Source organism: Lolium perenne, chromosome 4 (genome assembly GCF_019359855.2).
Source record: "Lolium perenne isolate Kyuss_39 chromosome 4, Kyuss_2.0, whole genome shotgun sequence".
Taxonomy (NCBI): domain Eukaryota; kingdom Viridiplantae; phylum Streptophyta; class Magnoliopsida; order Poales; family Poaceae; genus Lolium; species Lolium perenne.
This window is the reverse complement of record NC_067247.2, coordinates 228,471,673-228,494,301: the sequence shown is the minus strand read 5'-3', so window position 1 is coordinate 228,494,301 and position 22,629 is coordinate 228,471,673. Positions and strand designations below refer to the sequence as shown.

Sequence of the window (22,629 nt, the reverse complement as noted above, 5' to 3'; positions counted from 1 at the left end):
GCCTGAGAAGCCTTAAGCGGCCGCCCCCATTGTTCAAACACATGGGAGTCAAATTCGTATTGCACAACTGCCTTGTTACCACACATCTTTCCTTTCATCCTCCACATTAGCCATTTCCCCAAGCGCTCCATATGGCTGGTTCTACTTCTACGAGTTATGGCCGCCGAGGCAGAGGCCGGGTGCAAGATCCCCATCCCCTGAACGCTTGTTGTCGCTGGATTGCTTCCACGAGTTCTTCGAGTCTATCGTCCTCATCATGAAGGACCCTTTGGGTTCAAAAAGAATCCTGGAGAAGTTCACGCATTATCTCGCCGGCTGGGAGCTAGCTAGCGTGCACTTGCGGGAAGCCAGCCGTGGCTTCTGTTGAGGTGTTGTTCGACGTGGAAGGCCACATATTCCTCCACACTAGCTAGGAGAAGTTTGGCCGTGCCCACAACCTCCAGGTCGGCTGCTTAGTGAACTTCAAATGGGAAGATGACGACGAGCTCAGGGTGAAGATGTTTGACGACACATCCTGTCGTAGGCACTACCACGATAACAACCGACGAGGACAATGGCGATGAGCATAAGGGTGTAGTTTATGTTTCTAGATGTTCTTTCTTTATAGCAAAGATGACGATTGCCAGTTGAAGTCACTAGGGTAGGTTTTTGGATGTTCTTCATCTGAGTGATAAAGGTGCGAACCATAACCCTCTAGTTTTTGTGAGTGGGTGTTCTTTCTTCGCAGCGAAAAAGATAAAGGCCATCACCAGTCTCTAGTATAGGTTTCATTGATATTTCACATTTTGCAACTATGTAAAATAAAGCCTATATAATATTTCTATCTCAAAAATGAAGCATGTGCGATATTTTTATCTCAAAATGAATCATATGCAATATTTCTATCTCAGTAAAAAAATTGATTTGGTTTTTAAGGGTTTCTTATCGGGATCGTCGGTGTATGCAACCTCTCTCCAAATTAGAGAGCAGGTGTCGCCCCCCCCCCCCCCCCCCCATAGCGCGTTGTCGGCACACCTGATGTCGCCTATTTAGGACGCGTCGATGGAGATGATCTTAGTTATACATCGTAGCAGGCCCGCAGCCATTTTGGTGCTGCCATAACGGTTGAAGCCTGATCCGACACCTTTGTTTGCTAGTTGACGGGGGCACTATGAAGAACTCATGCTTTGGACAACCAGTTTTATCTTCATTTTGTCAAATGCGCGTAATAATCACTGTCCTTAGTTTGGGTGTTATTTTCTCTCATTTTGTGAGTTTGCAATCCTAAGCTGGTATCCCCTACATTGGCCTTTTACTTCTTCCGTGCACCAATGTAAGATGATATATATACTTCTTTTTTCTGGTAGAATAGGATGTCATAGATACTTTTGAAGTCGACTAGATACAAACTAAATAAAATAAACATACACACTAAAATTAGACTAGATATAAATATAAGTGAGTGAAACCTATAAGATAGCTAAAACGTCGTACATTTCTGTACGGATGGAGTACAGTGTTGGATGTTCATAAATTTAAGGCTGGGTTCTCGAACCTTTGTTTTAGAAACAACACAAGGGGAGAGAAACTTAATCTCTCCACGTCAGCGACACAAGGTGAAAAGTGATTTGAATTGAAGTGATTTACGCCCAATCATTTTATTTATGTGCTACAGCAATCTGACTGAGTTTATGTCGCTCAGTCCACATAACTGATTTCAAGCTACCGGAATCCAATCAGCGTCAACAAGCTCAAGACACCGCACAACAACAACAAAAAAAAAAAGCTCTAGCGCCTCGTGCTGCAGTGGCAGCGCAGATGACTATAGTACACATCAACGTGGAAAACGACTGCTCATTTCAGATCACAGATGCTTTCCTGACATTCACGTGATCGCCACGTACACTCGCACAGCCACTAGCTGAACTGTTGGCCCTATCCAGAGGGCACGGAACGGATAACAGTGCGTGCGCAGTGTACCCATTCCATTGATTGTTTGATACGCCCTTGTTCCGTTCACCATCGATACTGGTCACAATTTTGTTCCGTTCCCCGTCACAAGCCCCCCGGAGGAAATATCTTGGGTTACCAAATTGATAGACAAAATGCAACCTCAAACCTGCAAGAGACAAGCAAATCGACCATCAGTGAAGCTGTTCATTGTTCAACAACAAAGGGTCCGATCACTCCCAATCTCAAGATAATGCAGGATGGTCAGGCAGGCACATTCAGACCCAACTAGTTTCAGTTACACGTCTTCAGGGAATTAATTGCTAATGCATAAAAGCAGTGATGAGTCGACATAAACGTCACAAGGTGGATCCTCACAAGACATTTAATTTTGGCAAAATAGATAGATGACGGTTTTCGACGAAACCGTGCGCTTCAAGGTGGACAATGACATTACACTGGCCACTAGAACTAGAAGGGGGTAAGGGACAAGATTTCATTATCCCAAAACAATAAATAAGGTCCAACCAAAGAGTAGCACGAGACAGGATTTATGAATAATGAACTAGGTGATTCAATGGGCGGCGTGGTTTAGGAGGCAAATAACGTATTACTATGTGCTTAAGAATAATGTTTCCGTAGGCCGGTGGCATGCTGCTGTGGAACCAAAGATAACTATGTAAGCTCTCAGCACTATGAAGGGGACTGCTGAGTCATAAAGGCTGCAGGGCACATGCTGCAACCTTTCATGGTTGGGACTTACTCGGAAACGAACAAGACAAGAACAAAAAGGTTTCTTGCAAGCAATTTTTTTTTTCTTTTGATACATACAACCATAAGAAGGGTTTGCTCTTACCACTCCATTCCCCACACCCACAGGCAAGAGAAACGCACGCACGCAGAGGAAGGAAGGAAGAGGAAGGGAGCTGAAGCTGCTGAACAGGCATGGAGAGCAAGCTCCCCGACCAGGTATGATCTGATACCCAGACACCCAGTCCCTCCAGCTCCTGACGATTTGAACCAAGATTAAGAATTCAGGTAGAAGGTACAACAGGCAGGACGCGGAAAACCTAGTTATTGAACTTTCTATTCCTATGATGGTAGTACATCAAAATGAAATTTGCTGATATTATCATAGGGGTTTCCTTCTTGATACTACTAATAGCACGAAATCACCTCCGACCCCAGTTCTACAAATCATCCGGCTCAGGCACCATAAGTACTCCAAGTCTCCAAATAAGGAGCAAATTCTAACTTATACTGGACTGTGAGCACAGTATTTGCACATTAAACAAAATGCGAAAGAACCACAAGACCTGCTATTTTTGGGGCTCCACGAGAAATCAGCTAAAACTAACTGATTTCTGATGTCTCTGGACCGATTATGTAAGGTGTTTCAGAGGAAAAAACTTGCAAAATACGATTTGTCACCACCTGAATTCCTATCTTTTGTCCATCTGCTCCAAAGGCAAAGGTAAAGGCAAAGCTCAGCATGATGCACTCAAAGGTTATCTGCTGCAAGCTCTACATCTCTGAAAGCCAAAATGCCATGGTTGTTGATGCAATCAGTCGCATTGGCCAGAAAGACCCTGAGGTGGTTTTACTCAGCAAGTTCGAGGATGAGTACTACAACCGTGTCCGCTACACGCTCGTCTCCTATATCATCAGCAGCAGCTCAACTGGTGAAGCTGTATTTAGCCCAATCAGGAAAGTATTGTTGGCAATGATTGAGACTGCATTTTCAGCCATAAATCTTGAAGTGCACTGCGGAACTCATCCAAGGATTGGTGTCGTTGATGACTTATCATTCCACCCCTTGAGTCAAGCAGCTACAATGGAGGATGCTGCTCAGCTGGCTAAGCTGGTGGCCTCTGACATTGGCAATGGCTTGCAAGGTCTGTTAACTACCACAAGGTTTTCTATATCTTGCAGATAAAATGCTATGCTGTATAAACATTATAATTATCTTCCTTCCTTATTCTCTACGCAGTCCCGGTGTTCCTGTATGCGGCAGCACACCACAGTGGCAAGAGTGTTAGTGCAGTACGACGTGAGCTCGGCTACTACAGGCCAAATCACAAGGGCATCCAATGGGCAGGTCCGGTGCTCCCTGATACTCTGCCAATGAAGCCAGATGTGGGCCCAGTTCATGTTTCTCGTGAAAGAGGTGCCACGATGGTCGGAGCTAAACCTTTTATTGAGAGCTATAATGTGCCAATACTGTGTAAGGATATCCCAACCGTGAGGAGGATTACCCGAAGGGTGACCGGACGGAGTGGAGGTTTCCCGACAGTGCAAGCACTTGCCCTTTTCCATGGGGACAATTGCACGGAGATTGCATGCTTATTGGATCCAGATCATGTTGGTACCGATCAGGTTCAATGGCTGGTGGAGCAGATAGCAGAGGAGCAAGGACTTGAAGTTGACAAGGGTTATCCCACCGACCTGCCCAGGGATATAATGCTAGAAAGGTACTTCAAGATGATTTCTGCTGCTGATTGACATGTGCATAATTTTCTTGGCAGATCGTCATGCAGTTAATTGCAGTTCATGCTGCTGATTGATATTCTTGTAATCATGTGTATGCTTCTGCTGAAAATGTGGTGCAAACTAGCATCCAGGACCATTAACCAATTGTTACATTTTGTATATAGAAGTTATATCTTCGCTGAAGATGGTCTCTGAAAACTTCATCATAGTGATCTCCTAACGGGTTTGATCACTGTTCGAGAAGGTTGTTTTCAGTGTTCAGAATATGACAAGGCAACTTTCCTTGATGCCAACAGACATGTATTTTGTTGCACATTTCTGCATAAAAGAAAACTGTATGACATGTGGATGCTGGGTATAAGTAATACAACTTCATACTAATAAGAAATTACCTTTCAGAACTAGAGCAGATGCTCTTACACTTACAGAAAGTTACAGGATCCTAGTTCACTTGCCCTAGATATTTGGACCAGCATATTGAGAAAAAATAGTGGTATAATGTACTTGAACGAGTATAATTTACAGTTTGTGGATTCTTCTTCAATGCGTATCATTTATAAAACATCCTAAGTGCATGTTTATTACAATACATATAACAGGGTAAAACAGTGAGGCAGATTTTTAAATGTCTGTAATGACATTATTACCTGACTTCTGCCGTTCAAGTCTGATTGACAGCCTTGGACACTTGACATTGTTTTGTTCTTCTGCAAGTAACAAAACAGCAGTACAAAAAATGCAAGCAAAGAAAACTAATAGAAGTATTTTATCTCTGTGGATCCATTCCGCTGTCCGCACCATGTGAAACGGACAAAATCATCTTAGGCTTGTCAACTTAGATCAAATTCAGGCAACATCTCTTTAATTGCATGTAACTTTACACATTCAATAATAGCACTAGCTCTACTTCTGAAAATGCCAGTGAAATTTCCTTCCAGGGTGCACAAATGGAAGTTTGAAGATAACACCTACACGAGCATCTATAGGATGGAAACTGAAAGGTCATTATTGATGAGTAATGTGCACCAGCTTATTGATTTTTAACTGGCTGAAGAAACCCAAAATTTAATATCAGAGTAAAAGTAAACAAGATAAATCCAGAAGAGTAAAAACACGGTAGGTTCCAATTTACATTGTGAAGAATCTTATCTTTTTCTCTTGACGAAAACAAAGAGGGCCCGTGAAATTTTTATCAATATTGTCAAAATGCATCCCCAGAGATAAAAATGGGCATTAAATACACCAATTTCTCTAGGACACCACCAAGCTTATTAAAAAAAAAAGCAACTGGAAGCTGAAACGCATCACCATAAGTCTTACCAAAAGATTTTTGGTGGGTCTGAATGAGACAAATAGTGCACGTCCTTGTGTTTATTTTGGAGTAGTAAACGCACGGCCACAGTTTCATGTGACATGATCATTTAAAATGAGGTCGTGATACATAGTATTAACGTATGAACAGGTTTTCGCAAAACAAAAAAGTATGATCAAATTATCCACCTTTCGTCAAAGTCTTTAAGTTTAGGTGAAACCATTAGTACAAGAAACTCAGCATTGTATCTGGCCCAAAAGTCCTGAAATTCAAGACCTTGCAGGCGCAACGTTTGGACTCTGGAAAGATTGTTTAAATGATTGAGGTGTCCAGTGACAGGATTAAGAAGGTCCCAAGGTTGTAACAGCCTCTGGCCCATGTCAAATCAACATTGTAGGACTGGTTAAATCCAGAAATGAGGTGTTAGAGTCTGAATTATTGAGGGGATTTTGAGTAATCTGTAGAATGAAACATCAAGGCATACTAAACTTCCATTGTGTGCTACGCAATGCTAGATGATTATATCAATGTTAGGATGCATGAGCGGAGAATAAAAGATTTTTTAATTGATCCATCACCAATAGTCACCACATGAACAAGCCCCATTGTTGAAATGATGAAACCTGTGATTGTCTCTCAGTATTATTTTTCTTCCTGTGATGAGGGAGAAGTATTTGTATGCGGAATGGCAATCACCACAAGCCCGAAGGTTCTTCATGATGCGGAGAGTGTTGCCAGAAGGAGAAGCTAAATCCCCAAAAGCAAAGGCCAGTTTTTCACAATGATAATGTAGTGACTCTTCTCTTCCGTCTTTTTCTAAGTTGTGTGCAGCAAAACTGATATCAGGCACATAACCTGCAGCCTTGATACTGCCTATCAACCTATCCAAATTCCTATATATCTCCTCAGAGATAGGGTGTGAACGGTCAGCAACACCAAATCTATGTGTCTTTTTGCCCATTTCAATCCAGCTAAATGCATCATAGCTACCTATACCTCTCTTGTCCATCACACTTCTAACCTTTTCTGCTTCTGTCCACCTTCCTAATCTTGTGTAGATATTACCAAGTAGTATATAATTTGCGGCTTCATAAGGTTCCATCTCAAACAGCATTTCTGCAATCTTGATGCCAGTGGCAATATCACGGTGTTTGCTACAAGCACCAAGAACAATCCTCCATAACGGTGTTCCGGCTTCAAACGGCATTTCATTAATTGTTTTGATGGCTTCCCCAATTTCTCCTGATCGAGCCAGCATGTCAATTACACAGGCATAGTGTTGATACGTTGGTTTTATGCCTTGTATATCCAACATGGAATCAAAGATATGTAAGCCTTCATGAACAAGACCAGCATGATTGAAAGCAGAAAGAAGATTCAGTAAGGTGACCTCATCAGGTACCAGACCAGAAAACTCCATCTGCCTGAACAGCTCAAATGCTTCTTTCGGGTGTCCATGCTGCCCAAGAGCCAAAATCATCGAACTGTAGGATACTACATCCACAACGTCGTTTGAACTGAAGACTCTCCATGCATCATCAATGCATCCGCAATCTGAGTACATGGTTAAAAGTGCATTTGTCATGGCAGCATCCTTGTCAGCGATGTTCTTCAGGCTGTGGGCATGAACTTGCCTGCCCATCTCCAGCAACGACATACTCCCACATATGGCAAACAGGCTAGAGTACACAAACTGTCTCGGCTTAATATCTCGGCACAGCATCTTGTAGAATGTTAGGAGAGCACCTTGTTCCTCCTTGCAGTTGACGTAGGCAGAGATCATAGAAGACCAGACGACTGGGTCCAGAGTATCCACATCATCGAAGACGACCTTCACATCTTCCAGCGCCCCTATAGCCGCGTACATAGAAACGAGTGAAGCACCCACAAACGGATCTTTGTGCAGCCCAGATTTGATGACTTGCGCGTGCATGGATCCCCCGAGCTCTTGCATGCATCCGCCACCGCGCTCCCTGCCAATGCCGGACAGCAACGCTGGGAATGTGTACTTGTCGGGAGCGACATGGCCCTGTCTCCTCATGTCACGGAAGAGTTCCAGCGCCTCCTCCCGTCGACCCGCCTGCGCATATCCCTTGATGAGCGCGTTCCAGGTAACGGCGTTCGTGCGTGCCATTGCGTCGAACACCTGCCGCGCGAGGTCGGGCTCCCGGCATGAGGCGTAGAAGTTGAGGATAGCGGTTGAGAGGATGGTGTTACTGTTATCCCCGTCGCCCAGGAAGCCACGCACCACGGCCTGCGCGTGAAGCTGCACGCCCAGGGAGGGGGACGGGGATGTGGCGGATGAGGCGGCCTTGAATAGCGCGGAGAACGCGCGCGGCGTGGGGGCGTCGGCGATGAGGTCTTGGGCGGCAGACAAGGTGGACGACGAGGACGAGATGGTGATTCGGCCGCCGCGTCGGCCCGGTGGCAGCTTCAGGTTCCGGTGAGGAATAGCGTGGAGTAGGCCGCGGGCGGGGCGGGAGGTCGAGTTGGGCGCGCATGGGGTTGGAAGAGGAGGAAGAAATGGCGGCATGGCATTGGTCGAAGAAAGCTGAAGCTGTGCCTGACTGGGAACTGGGCGGCTACCACGCCAAAGCCTACCATTAAGCAGAGGCAGCCGCAAGTCAACAAAAAGATATTTCAGTCGAGAGTCAAAATATCTACATGCATATTCCCTCCTCCCTCCTCCCTCCTGCTTAAAATATATGCATATAAATTTTGGTCAAAATTAAACTTCGTAAAATTTAATCATCTATATTGATAAAAATATAAACATATACAATAAAATAATAATATTATTAGAATTGTTATGAAATATATTTTCATATTATATGTATTTGACATGGTAGATCTTTATATTATCATCTATATTTTTTTATCAAAGTTTGCACAGTTTAACTTACACGTAAAATAATGCACAACATAAAATAGTCAGGAGAGAGAGTATCTGGTGCAAATTGCAGAAATACAATTCTAACGACACCGTGGCATACCGGTCAAACATCTGCCATTAAAACAACGACATGATTTGTGCATTTTTTATGTGCACCATTAAGTTATAGTCCAAGCATGTTATATGTGTTTTTGAGTGAAGTACGGGTAGATGATAAATCCCACGAAGTGCTCTATTTTATTCAGCAATGCATGCCCACAAGAAAATTAGGAGAGGGTCCGATCGGTTCTCAATGTGGTACAACCAGATTTTGAACCGAAATACCTTGGATTACCCACGCACGATGGGCGTATGAACAAAGGACGTTTCCAAAACTTATAGTCGAGAGTGAGCAAACATGGTTGGATGGTTAGGAGGGCAGTGGCACCTCCAGTTCACCAGAGTTCAAGATTTGACACTTTGGTGTCTCGAATATTCTTCAGTGGGAGGCGACGTTCCCATCGACAGCGAGGCGCATGTGGTGACTTCGTCAACCTCAAGACCCGTCGGATCAGTTCTTCGACGCAGTCTCTTGGAGGTGCTCATAGAGGTAGGGTGTGCGTTCATAGGGGTGAGTGTGTGTGTTTGTATGAGCGTCTTTGATTATACTGTGTTTCGCAAAAAAAAAGTGAGCAAACATTTGATTTTGTGGGGTGATGGCCTCTTTGCTCAAAGTTCACGAGAAGTTCTTATTAAAGCTATTGCCCAAGCAATCCTAGTGTATGTTATGGGTATCTTTGAACTACCGATGTCGGTTTGTGATGATTTAACAAAGTTGATCCGTAACTATTGGTGGGGCTCTGAAAGAGGGAAAAGGAAAACACATTGGACTAGTTGGCCAAACTTGTTCGTTCTAAATCCCAAGGTGGGCTGGGTTTCCGCGATATGCGAGTATTTAACCAAGCTCTTCTAGCACGGCAGGCATGGAGGCTGATCGCTCACCCAGACAGTTTTTGTGCACGAGTGTTAAAGGCGAAATATTATCCCCGTGGTGATCTCCTTGACACGGTTTGCTCTGGAAATCCTTCGGCTACTTGGTCTTCTATTTCATATGGGATCGAGTTGTTAAAGAAGGGCATCATCTATCGTGTATGTAGTGTTGCCAATAAAAGGGTTTGGCGGGACAATTGGATTCCGCGGCAATCATACATGAAGATCCTTACTCCAAGGGGAAACAATTGTGTCTGTGGGGTTTATGAATTGTTGGATGATCAACACAATTGGAAAGTGAACCTTATTCGACAGGCCTTTCGTCTAGTGGATGCTGAGCTTATTTTGGGGATTAAAGTGTCCAACCGGATTACTGATGATATCATCGCTTGGCAACGAGAGAAATCTGGTATATTCTTTGTTCGAAGTGTGTATAAATTATCCCTAAATGATCTCGAAGAGCAGTGTGCCTTTCCAGCCTCTAGTGTTCAAGCTGATGGTGTTATTTCATGCTAGTCTCATTTATGGAAGGCTGGGGTGCCGCCTAAAGTGAAAATGTTTGCTTGGAAGGTTGGACAGAATGCACTGGCTACTAAAGGCAATACGCGTAACAGAGGTATGAAAGTTACATGGTTGTGTAATATATGTGGACCGGAGCAAGAAGATATATCGCATGCGTTGTTCCGATGTACGCATGCATACTCTTTGTGGGCAACGATGCGGAAGTTATGGCTCCTTCCATCGGATCTAGATATTCAGGTCAACCTGTCACAATGGATGCAGTTGATGCTAATTTCGATGCCACCTCAAATGGTTGAGAATTTCTTATTGGTCACAGGGCGAGCATGGTATTGTCGCAATTAGGTGACTCATGCTAAACCTCTCCCCATTGTTGAAGGGTCCAAGCGTTTTCTTTCAGTATATGTCAACATGATTAACAGCCTAAAGTTTATGACTACTGACCAATTACTAAAAGGAAAGAATACCTTACTGGTTGGGGAGCCTAATGTTGTACTTGACAAGCCTAAAGCACCGCCTGATAAATTTTGGAAAAAACCCTCCCAGGGTTGGCTGAAACTGAATATTGATGGATCGTATCAGTCGGAGAATGGTGTTGCCGGTACCGGGATGGTACTTCGTGATTGAGAAAGGAAAGGTCATATGTTGTGCTTGTAGTCACCTTCTAGGGTGCTCTGATGCCTTTGAAGCAGAAGCCAAGGCATGCGAGGAGGGGCTACATCTAGCCCTGCAATGGAGCAGGAAAACTGGTGGCAAGGGTTTAATTTGTCAATGCCTACAGATTATAGACTTGGGTTTCGCGAAAAGTAGAGGGCAAGTAGATCTCGAAGGTTCAGCCGAAAAGGTGCTCAACTATGAAAACTAGGGTGTATATTGACAATGGATTCGATCCTTTCTTTCTCCCTCGGCTCTCTTTTATATAGGAGGTAGAGCCGAGGCTTTCGTATCGTACACGTTACAAACTCCGGGAGACTATCCAAGTCCTTCACGTACAATTACATGACTCTCAATCCCTAAAATAACTCTATCTTCCTTGTTGAATTTTACTGGCTTCTGGGCCTTGAAAGCTTTGGGTCGTAGGCCTCCAAATATCCTCGGGTACCTTATTCGGCAGGCCCATTCGGGATGCCTATGTCAGTAGTTCCCGAGATTTTGTTTGAATCGTAGAATCGGGCAAAATCTCCAATGTAGAATCAAATCATGTCTTTACATACTAATGAGTCGAATATTCATGTTTAACGCTTATTTTGTACATGGATGCTGGTAGATGGGGTTGGTTCATCTGACGGATCAGGTACCAGTTAACTGCTCTTGTGGCAAACCCGCATAAACCTACTTCAAGCTCAAATCTTTGGACTTGAACTCGGGATACTAGCGTAATTCGACACGCGCCGCTTAAGAACTTATCGTGAATCGGATCCCAGATATGTTTTATCGAGTACCTAACGCGTCCGCTAGGATTTTTCTTCGTACCTTTTGATACGGAAAAAGTAGTAGAGCGCATTCGGGTGTGATACCACGCCACACAGGACGGATCCTGGGGACTTACCTTCGTAAAATATTATGGCATCCAGAGTTTTTACCGCGGCGGACGCGCTCTGAGAAAATATTTTCGAGTGCCTTTATCGGCTGCTGGAATTGCAAATTTTCCCGAGTTGTTAATGATAATATCTTGATCTCCCGATGGGAGTACATGACGAGTTATGTGTAACTCGAAGATATACGACGATAATTCCTCTTATGCACTTCTATTTTTTTGTATTGTCATCCTCTTATTTTTCCTCATATTTCATCGGGTGCACGACCAGCGCTCCCGATGGGAGTAGCCTCCGAGGCTACAGTCGAGTGTTTGCATTTGGCTGTAGGCTCATCTTTTGCTATTTTGACCAACCTTATATTTTGTCTTTTACCTTATCCTCTTATCAGAATTATATACAATGCTTGTGATAAGAGTATCCCCCGATCATATGAATAGATGATTGCATTTGATCATAGGCTCCCGAAGTTTCTATGTTGGAGGACTCGAAGATTTGTTGTCGCTATCTTTTAATGAAACCACTCAAAGTTTTCTCGAATGACGTCGCTGCTAACGATAGCCACGATACCCATCTTGGAAAGCCATGGCTCCTATCACCTCACTGTGTTGTGGGTCCAAAGCTCTATGCCATCGACACGTCGCAAAAGTGGGGGACAAACGTCCTCCGTAATTTCAGGCACGCGCGGAGTAACTTCCGTCCAGTAATTTCAGAATGATAAGACCTTTTTACCCTTCGGACACGCGTAGGGCTAGAAACACTTCCCCGTCTCATCCAACGGCTTGGCGAATCATCTTGCCTTTATAAGTTCACCGTATCGTCCTCATTCATCCCCTTCGTTGCGCTGCAAATATGCTCTCTCTCTCTCCGCCATTTCCATCCCTCGAGCTCCTCGCATACTTGCTCTTTTTCCTCCTGTTCTTCCACCAGAGCCATCCCCATGGCTCCCCGCGTGAAGCAATGCAAGAACAAGGCTGCGGGGACCGACGATCCTTTGGAGAAAGTCAAGATTTTGGGCTGGGAGCGGTCGAAGATCTCCGCCCAAGACCAGAAAACGCTGAAGAAGATGGGTCTACTGAAGAAGGAGGCCCTAAAGATGCCCGGGGATGAAAGCTTCCCTCATCCTCCAATCGGATTCCGGGTAACATTTGTCGACTTTCTCATTCGCGGCCTTGCCGTTCCAGTCCACGAGTTTCTTCGTGGCCTTCTGTTTATCTATGGGATTCAGCTACACCAGCTGACCGCGAACTCCCCGCTCCACATTTCTATCTTTATCACCCTTTTCGAATGTTTCCTCGGCATCCATCCTCATTGGGGCCTGTGGAAACGTACCTTCTATCTCCGGCCCAACAATTCTAGGAACATCGTCTGCAATGTAGGTGGCATTTGTATCTGCGTCCGTCCTGACGTTGATTACTTCGACTCCCCGACTCTGTCCAAGGTTGGCGCAAGAAATGGTTGTACATCCAAGACGAGTCCGCCCTCTCCCAGGAATATGGCATTGCACCGTTTGAGCATGCCGAGGAAATTCAGAGGCGCAGATCCTGGGACACAGAGGCCACTGCCGAAGAAAAAGCGTCCACTGAAGCCCTGATGACCCGCATCCATCAACTTCAAAACACTTACAGAGAAGAACTCTCGGGTGTGCAAATAATCGTGTACTTTCTTAGAATTCGGGTGCAACCACTGCAGGCTCGCAAAAACCCTCTTTGGATGTACTCAGGAGTGAAGGATGTCGCCCGTTTGTCCAAGGATCTTTCTGTGAAGGACTTGGAGAGGCTCGTCCGACGTTTAACTCCTTGAGCAAAAAAACATGAAGTCCCTTCATCTTGTCGCGTGGAGCCATACAGTGCTAGCCACGCTCTTCCCAAAGTAAGTGTTTTCTTTCGGGTTGAGTTCATTATTTTTTCGACTTCCTTGTGTGCTCACTTTCTTGTCTTCTCCTTGTTTTGCGCTCTGTAGGGTCACCAAATTCTATCTTCTCTTTCCCCAACCTGAAGGTGGAGAGGTGGATGGTCGAATCATTGTTACCGACAATTCACAAGAATCCTCTCTTCCTGAGAGTGAAGCCGCAGAATCTAAAAAATCCGCGGGTTCCTCTGAAAAAGAAACAAGGTCAGAACAACATTCCGAGTCTGGTCATTCCATCTCTCCTCCTCTTGCTACTTCTCCTGATGGGCACAAGAGGAAGAGAGATGATGTCGAAGATTCCGGCGCATACAAACTTGCTGAAACAGTTGCCGAAGAATCTTCCCCGGAGAAAGAAGGTGCCTTCGACCCTTTTGCCGATGCTAGTGTTGTTAGCTCGTAAGTCGACCTTTTCTATTTTTGTGCGACAAAGTCAGGCAGAATTTGCGACTTGATCGCCTTTATTTTTTCATATGTGATGTCCCGAGGGGAAAGCTTGATTCCCCAAAGGGAGACACGTCCTGTAGCTTCTGGGTTGTTCAGTATATTTGAGAGAGGGGCCTCATTGATCACTATTATCGGGTGTGCCGAAAAATAGTGCCTTAGCTTTCGGGCTGACATGAAAACTCCGTAAGCCAGCTTCTGATACTGCGGGTAGCGCTGATTGGATGGTGATAAGACTTCACTAAGGAAATATATTGGTCGCTGCACACCGTGAATCTTCCCTTCTTCTTCTCATTCTACCACGAGGACTGTGCTGACCACATGAGGTGTGGCCGCGATGTATAATAGGAGAGGTTCTTTGTCCTTTGGAGCCACCAATACTGGTGGAGTCTAAATTGTGCACTTGAGATGCTCAAAGGCTTTGTCTGCTTCTTCGTTCCACTCGAACTTTTCTCCTTGCTTGATGAGCGCGTAGAAAGGCAGCGCTTTTTCTTCCAACCTTGCGATGAATCTGCTTAATGTTGCGACTCCCCCAGTTAGCTGCCGTAATTCCTTAAGCTTAGTTGGTTTCCTCATCGTCACGATGGCTTGTATTTTTTCTGGGTTGGCCTCGATTCCTCTGGCTGACACCAAGTACCCGAGGAGTTCTCCCGCAGAAACTCCAAAGGAACATTTCATCGGGTTCAACTTGAGGCGAAACTTGTCTAGGTTGTCGAAGGTTTCTCGCAGGTCATCGATGAGGGATGACCTTGTCTTTGTTGTGATAACGACATCGTCAATGTATACTTGAACGTTCTTGCCAATCTACGTGGCGAGACATTTCTGCATCATCCTTTGATACGTGGCTCCCGCGTTTTTCAACCCGAAGGACATTTTCCTGTAGCAAAACACGCCATAAGGTGTTATGAAAGCTGTTTTGACTTCATCTTCTTCTTTTAAGCGGATCTGATTGTAACCAGAATACGCGTCCAGGAAGGAAAGACGTTCGCCCCCCGTTGTGGAGTCGATAGTTTGATCGATCCTCGGGAGGGGAAAGTGATCATTTGGACAATGTTAATTTATTGAGACACGTGAAGTCGACGCACATGCGAAGGACCTCATTGTTTTTCTTCGGGACCAGCACTGGGTTGGCGACCCACGTGGCCTCGGTGTGTAGTTCCTTGATGAAACCCGCTTTTTTAAGTCGACGGATCTCAGATAGCATAGCTTTATGGTTTTGCTCGGAAAAACGCGCAAAGGTTGTCGAATCGGTCTGGCTCTTGGATCTATATTGAGAGGGTGCTCGACAAGGTCCCTAGGTACTCATGGCATGTCAGCTGGACACCATGCGAAGATTTCCCAGCGCTCACAGAGGAACTCGACGAGCGCACTTTCCTATGCGCTATCCATGTTTGTTGCGATGGCTGTCGTCTTCTTGGGATCTGTCAAGTGAATCTGCACTTCCTTGGAATTTTTGGAGGTATCAAAAGTATGCTCCGTCAGGTAGCACGTCATAGTTGGTTGTCAACCTAGACGCTTCATACTCAGCTTGCATCCCGAAGGTTTCAGACATCTTATGAAAATCCTTGTCGCATTTGTCCACCATGGTGAAACTTCCTTTGACTATTACTGGGCCGTTAGGTCCGGGGATTCTCCATAGCAAATATGTGTAGTGCAGCACTGCCATGAATCTGGCGTATGCGGGTCTTCCTAGTATCGCATGATACTGAGACCAAAAATCGATGACTTCGAATTCCAACTTCTCCTTCCTGAAGTTCTCTCTTGTCCCGAATTGTACATCAAGTAAGATCTTCCCCAAAGGATAACTTGGCTTCTCAGGTGTGATGCCGTGGAAATGCGTGTCTGTTGGTGTCAAGTTCGCCAAGGAAATGTTCATCTTCCGCAGTGTATCCGCGTATATGAGGTTTAAACTGCTACCCCCGTCTACAAATATGCGAGAGATATCAAATCCCGTGATCACTGTTGGTAGAATCATGGCTGACTGCCTTGGTCGAGGAACCTGCAGTGGGTGATCCTCCTGGGTGAACCCTATCGCTTGTCCCGACCAATTGAGATACTCAATGGTTGGCGGAGGCGACTTTTCTGCCATATACACCTGTCGTGAGATTATCTTCTGAGCCATATTCGAGGGTCTGTCTTTCTGAATTATTGACACTGCTCCCGTTGTGTCAATGAACTCGCCATTGTTGCCTTGAGGTTCCACCAATTGCAACTGATGTTGATTTGCATTGGTAATTGCGGGTGGTGGTGGCAGGTGGATTTCACTCCTTGGCCCATGTACATACCCCATGTTTGTCGCTTGTGTGTTGGCGTTCTCCGCATACCTATGTAAAGCTTGGAAAGTTCGGAAGTCCTTCTGAAGATGGTCTGACTGTATTTTTCCTTCACTACCGAGGTAAAAATGCATCTGACATGGCCCGTTCAGAAGATCTTCGGGTGATATATTGTATGGCCTTGGAAACCTTGGTCGATTATTTTGCCTACTGGAGCTTGACGCATCTCTATGACCATTGCGCCGGTCGTTGCCTCTCTGATAATCATCTCGATGATTTCCCCCCACTATTTCCTCGGAAGCCAGCCACCACTTGGCCGGGACTGTCATTATCTAAGAAGTGGCGATATCGTCGCCTATTTTGATTGTTGTTTCTGTTGCGATCCTCTTCGGGTGACCTCTGATGTTTGTTTTGGACAACATCTTCGCCACCCGCCCAACGATTTGCTATCTCCATGAGGTCTGCTATTGTCCTCGGGTTGGATCTACCCAAATCCTCGATTAGATCTCTTCTTCGGATCTCTGCAACAAATGCATCGATTGCTCTTTCATCGGATACGGTTTCTGCTGAGTTTTTTATGATGCTCCATCACTGGATATACATCCTCATCAACTCATCATACTTCTGCTTGCAGGCCCTTAGTTGCTCTATTGATCCAGACTTTTTGCACGTGGAACGGAAGTTTCTCACGAACAAGTCCTCAAAAGTCTCCCAGCTGTCGATGGATCCTCCTGGTAATTTCTTCATCCAAGATCTTGCGGCTCCACTTAGGTGAACTTGGATGCTTTGCATGGCTGTTGCTCTAGTTCCGCCCATCAACTTCATTGTTTCCAGGTAGTCGACTAACTAGTCCTCTAGATCTTGCAATCCATCGAACTTTTTATAATTATCAGGTAACTTAAAACCAGAGGGAACCCGAGTTTTGGGAACCCGTCGGGTAAAGCAAGAGAGTCCACACATGTCTTCATCGCTAACTTCCGATGAGTACCGACGCTCTCTTCTATTTTCACGGTCCCTCTCCTGTCGTGCTCTATCGACTCGTGCTTGCGTCACTGTATTTCTCGTGTCACCTTCTCGTGGAGGATCTAGCACCGTCGTAGTGGCTCGAGGACTATTTTATCTTGGATCGCTCTTGGGTTGCGGTGTACTTGATCCTGCTATTGCTATTCCCATGATTCCAACTCCTGCCATAGCCATGTTATACAATGCTTCCCTGTGATCTCCTGCAGGTGGTTTGGACGCTAATATGAAAGCATGTGTCGCCATATATCCTGCTTCCAGTGTTTTGGGATGATGTGACCTCTTGTGTCTATCGACATAAAGGACATATCGAGTTTTTGGATCAAGTTCTCTCGTTCATTGACGTGGGCATTACCCTTCGGGTAACTGACATTGCCCTATCCTATGCGGCCCAACTGGAGGCCCATGAAGATACCTGATGGCAAGGCGGGCCACTAGGACGGTGCTGAAGAAGATTCCTTGAAGAACAAGACAGAGAGGGGCCGAACAAGGAAAGTTTAGAGCTAGGTCTTTTGTAAACCTAGTCGAACCCGGACAGATCTCTTGAGACCTGGCATCCTATTTAAAGGCCAGGAGAGGGGCTGCCGAGGGACACAATCAATCTTAACAACTTTAGCCACCATAAGTCTAGAGGTAGGTCGCCGTAGCACTTAGCCTCTCGACGAGATCACAGCCGAAACCTTTGGCACCCCATTGTAACCCGATATTTTCATAATCAAGATCAAACAGGCAGGACGTAAGGGTTTTACCTCATCGAGGGCCCCGAACCTGGGTAAATCGCTCTCCCCGCTTGTCTGTTAACCGATGTCTCGTGTCAGCCTACAGGATTCCATCAACCCTAAGCCCCAATCGGAGGGCATTGCCGAGGAGTACCCTCGACAAATTGACGCCGTCTGTGGGAAGACTGTCGGCACAAGGCAGGTCATCGGCAGTACCAATCACATCTGCGGCGTTCGTGCTCGAGTCGCCAACGCCGCCAGATCCTAAAGATTCAGTTCACTGTGGGTCCTTCGAGTTCGTACCGCACACCGAGGCATCGCATCTGATCCCTGCAGAATCACGCGGCAACACGGAAACTACTTTCGGTGGTGTTCACTTCATCATCGATTCCAGAGGGTTTCTTCGCCTCCCTAGTTCGAACGCATCGAGTCCAAGGACTTCGGTTCCAGAAGATATCACGCCAGCGGCGATCTCGACAGTCCTATCCAGGAGTGCGGGAGAGGGCAGCCGAGGCAGCTTCGGTGCCATAGAGGAGCAAAGGAAAAGACGAAGGGACTCACGTCGTGAAGAAGAAGAGCAAATCACGACTCGCCCCCGACAATACGAAAGAGGATGCCATAGCACGCAGTCGAACAAGAAACGCCTCCGCACACCTTACCTATCGGCCACGGAGCAACTTGAAGCACCGTGTTATCTGCACTCTTATATCGACCCAAAGGATGGCCATGAAAAATCCAGTCATTTGCTCAGGAATTGTCGGCGGTTCCTTGAAATTCGGCAGTTCTGCGACGACCTTAGGGCTGAAGCCACGACAAGAGTTCATACGATGGAAATAAGAGTGGGATCTTACAGTTATCCGCCAGAACCATACATACCAGAGCCATGCATACCAGCAGGAGGAGACAATTACATACCAACCGAAGTGTTTCCAGAATCTCGCAGACAGGTCAGCATGATCCTTAAAACTAGCTTTTCAAAGAGAGAGGTGATGATGCATAAAGCACACGCCCGTTGGGAACCCCAAGAGGAAGGTGTGATGCGTGCAGCGGCAAGTTTTCCCTCAGTAAGAAACCAAGGTTATCGAACCAGTAGGAGTCAAGAAGCACGTGAAGGTTGATGGTGGCGGAGTGTAGTGCGGCGCAACACCAGGGATTCCGGCGCCAACGAGGAACCTGCACAACACAATCCAAATACTTTGCCCCAACTTAACAGTGAGGTTGTCAATCTCACCGGCTTGCTGTAACAAAGGATTAAATGTATGGTGTGGAAATGATGTTTGTATGCGAAGAACAGTAAAGAACAAGTATTGCAGTAGATTGCATTCGATGTAAAAGAATGGACCGGGGTCCACAGTTCACTAGTGGTGTCTCTCCAATAAGAAATAGCATGTTGGGTGAACAAATTACAGTTGGGCAATTGACAAATAAAGAGGGCATGACAATGCACATACATATCATGATGAGTAGTGTGAAATTCAATTGGGCATTACGACAAAGTACATAGACCGCTATCCAGCATGCATCTATGCCTAAAAAGTCCACCTTCAGGTTAGCATCCGCACCCCTTCCAGTATTAAGTTGCAAACAACAGACAATTGCATTAAGTATGGTGCGTAATGTAATCAACACAAATATCCTTAGACAAAGCATTAATGTTTTATCCCTAGTGGCAACAGATTAAATGGAGGCATGAACCCACTATCGAGCATAAATACTCCCTCTTGGAGTTACAAGTATCAACTTGGCCAGAGCCTCTACTAGCAACGGAGAGCATGCAAGATCTTAAACAATACATATATGATAGATTGATAATCAACATAACATAGTATTCCATATTCATCGGATCCCAACAAACACAACATGTAGCATTACAAATAGATGATCTTGATCATGTTAGGCAGCTCACAAGATCTAACAATGATAGCACATGAGGAGAAGACAACCATCTAGCTACTACTATGGACCCATAGTCCAGGGGTGAACTACTCACACATCACTCCGGAGGCGATCATGGCGATGAAGAGTCCTCCGGGAGATGATTCCCCTCTCCGGAAGGGTGCCGGAGGCGATCTCCTTAATCCCCCGAGATGGGATTGGCGGCGGCGTCTCTGGAAGGTTTTCCGTGTCGTGGCTCTCGGTACTGGGGTATTCGCGACGAAGGCTTTAAGTAGGCGGAAGGGTAGGTTTAGAGGCGGCGCGAGGGCCCCACACAACAGGGCGGCGCGGGCCCCCTTAGGCCGCGCAACCCTAGTGTGGCGGCGCCTCGTCGCCCCACTTCGTAACCCTTTCGGTCTTCTGGAAGCTTCATGGAAAAATAAGACCCTGGGCGTTGATTTCATCCAATTCCGAGAATATTTCCTTTGTAGGATTTCTGAAACCAAAAACAGCAGAAAATAGCAACTGGCTCTTCGGCATCTTGTCAATAGGTTAGTGCCGGAAAATGCATAAATATGACATAAAGTGTGTATAAAACATGTGAGTATCATCATAAAAGTAGCATGGAACATAAGAAATTATAGATACGTTTGAGACGTATCAAGCATCCCCAAGCTTAGTTCCTACTCGCCCTCGAGTAGGTAAACGATAACAAAGATAATTTCTGAAGTGACATGCTATCATAATCTTGATCAATACTATTGTAAGCATATGTAATGAATGAAGTGATTCGAAGCAATGGTAAAGACAATGATTAAACAACTGAATCATATAGCAAAGACTTTTCATGAATAGTACTTTCAAGACAAGCATCAATAAGACTTGCATAGGAGTTAACTCATAAAGCAATAGATTCTTAGTAGAAAGTTTTGAAGCAACACAAAGGAAGATATAAGTTTCAGCAGTTGCTTTCAACTTCAACATGTTTATCTCATGGATAATTGTCAACACAAAGTAATATGATGAATGCAAATAAGCAAGTATGTAAGGATCAATGCACAGTTAACACAAGTGTTTGCTTCTAAGATAGAAAGAAGTAGGTAAACTGACTCAACATAAAACTAAAAGAATGGCCCTTCGCAGAGGGAAGCAGAGATAAAATCATGTGCCAGAGCTTTTCAAGTTTTGAAATCATAAAGAGAGCATAAAAGTAAAGTTTTGAGAGGTGTTTGTTGTTGTCAATGAATGGTAGTGGGCACTCTAACCCCCTTTGCCAAACAGACTTTCAAAGAGCGGCTCCCATGAAATTTTTATTTTTGGGTGACACTCCTTCCAACCTTTGCTTTCACAAGCCATGGCTAACCGAATCCTCGGGTGCCTTCCAACAATCACATACCATGAAGGAGTGTCTATTTATTTTAGTTTTATTTAGATGACACTCCTCCCCACCTTTGCTTTCTCAAGCCATGGCTAACCGAATCCTCGGGTGCCTTCCAACATTTCACATACCATGGAGGAGTGTCTATTTGCAACATTATGAAAGTTAATTAATTTGGGGCTGGGAACCCCGTTGCTGGCTCTTTTTGCAAAATTATTGGATAAGCGGATGAATCCACTAGTCCATTGGTGAAAGTTGCCCAACAAGATTGAAAGATAAAACACCACATACTTCCTCATGGGCTATAAAACATTGACACAAATAAGAGGTAATAAATTTTGAATTGTTTAAAGGTAGCACACGAAGTATTTACTTGGAATGGCAGAAAATACCATGTAGTAGGTAGGTATGGTGGACACAAATGGCATAGTATTTGGCTCAAGGATTTGGATGCACGAGAAGTATTCCCTCTCAATACAAGGCTTAGGCTAGCAAGGTTATTTGAAGCAAAGACAAGTATGAACCGGTACAGCAAAACTTACATAAGAACATATTGCAAGCATTATAAGACTCTACACTGTCTTCCTTGTTGTTCAAACCCTCACCAGAAAATATCTAGACTTTAGAGAGACCAATCATGCAAACCAAATGTCAACAAGCTCTACGGTATTTCTTCATTAATAGGTGCAAAGTACATGATGCAAGAGCTTAAACATGATCCTTATGAGCACAACAATTGCCAAGTATCAAATTATTCAAGACATTCTACCAATTACCACATGTAGCATTTCCCGTTTCCAACCATATAACAATTAACGAAGCAGTTTCAACCTTCGCCATGGACATTATGAGTAAAGCCTTAGGACATATTTGTCCATATGCAACAGCGGAGCGTGCCTCTCTCCCACACAATGAATGCTAGGATCCAACTTTATTCAAACAAAACAAAACAAAAACATACAGACGCTCCAAGTAAAGCACATAAGATGTGACGGAATAAAAATATAGTTTCACTAGAGGAACCTGATAATGTTGTCGATGAAGAAGGGGATGCCTTGGGCATCCCCAAGCTTAGATGCTTGAGTCTTCTTGAAATATTCAGGGATGAACCACCGGGGCATCCCCAAGCTTAGAGCTTTCACTCTCCTTGATCATATTGTATCATCCTCCTCTCTTGATCCTTGAAAACTTCCTCCACACCAAAATCAAAACAACTCATTAGAGGGTTAGTGCATAATAAAAATTCACATGTTCAGAGGTGAAATAATCATTCTTAACACTTTTGGACATTGCACAAAGCTACTGAAAGTTAATGGAACAAAGAAATCCATCAAGCATAGCAAAACAGGCAATGTGAAATAAAAG

At 44.9% G+C, this 22,629-nt stretch overlaps 2 protein-coding genes across 4 annotated transcripts; one reads left to right on the top strand and one right to left on the bottom strand.

Moving 5' to 3' along the window:
* Positions 1–2,643: 2,643 nt before the first annotated feature.
* Positions 2,644–4,602, top strand: LOC127323290 (formiminotransferase cyclodeaminase-like protein). 3 transcript variants are annotated; one of them, XM_051351443.2, is made up of 4 exons: positions 2,644–2,721; positions 2,809–2,898; positions 3,398–3,824; positions 3,920–4,602. In XM_051351443.2, the coding sequence occupies exons 2-4, from the start codon at positions 2,875–2,877 to the stop codon at positions 4,429–4,431; spliced, it is 963 nt and encodes a 320-aa protein (XP_051207403.1). In that variant the 5' UTR covers positions 2,644–2,721; positions 2,809–2,874; the 3' UTR covers positions 4,432–4,602. The 3 variants fall into 3 exon arrangements, with proteins under 3 accessions (XP_051207403.1, XP_051207404.1, XP_051207402.1); XM_051351444.2 differs by lacking the exon at positions 2,644–2,721 and having other exon boundaries at positions 2,745–2,898; positions 3,404–3,824; XM_051351442.1 differs by lacking the exon at positions 2,644–2,721 and having other exon boundaries at positions 2,745–2,898.
* Positions 4,603–6,305: 1,703 nt separating this feature from the next.
* LOC127323309 (putative pentatricopeptide repeat-containing protein At5g52630) lies at positions 6,306–8,264 on the bottom strand. Its single transcript, XM_051351474.1, has one exon. It carries the CDS (start codon positions 8,262–8,264, stop codon positions 6,306–6,308), a length of 1,959 nt encoding a protein of 652 aa, XP_051207434.1.
* Between the last annotated feature and the right edge of the window lie 14,365 nt (positions 8,265–22,629).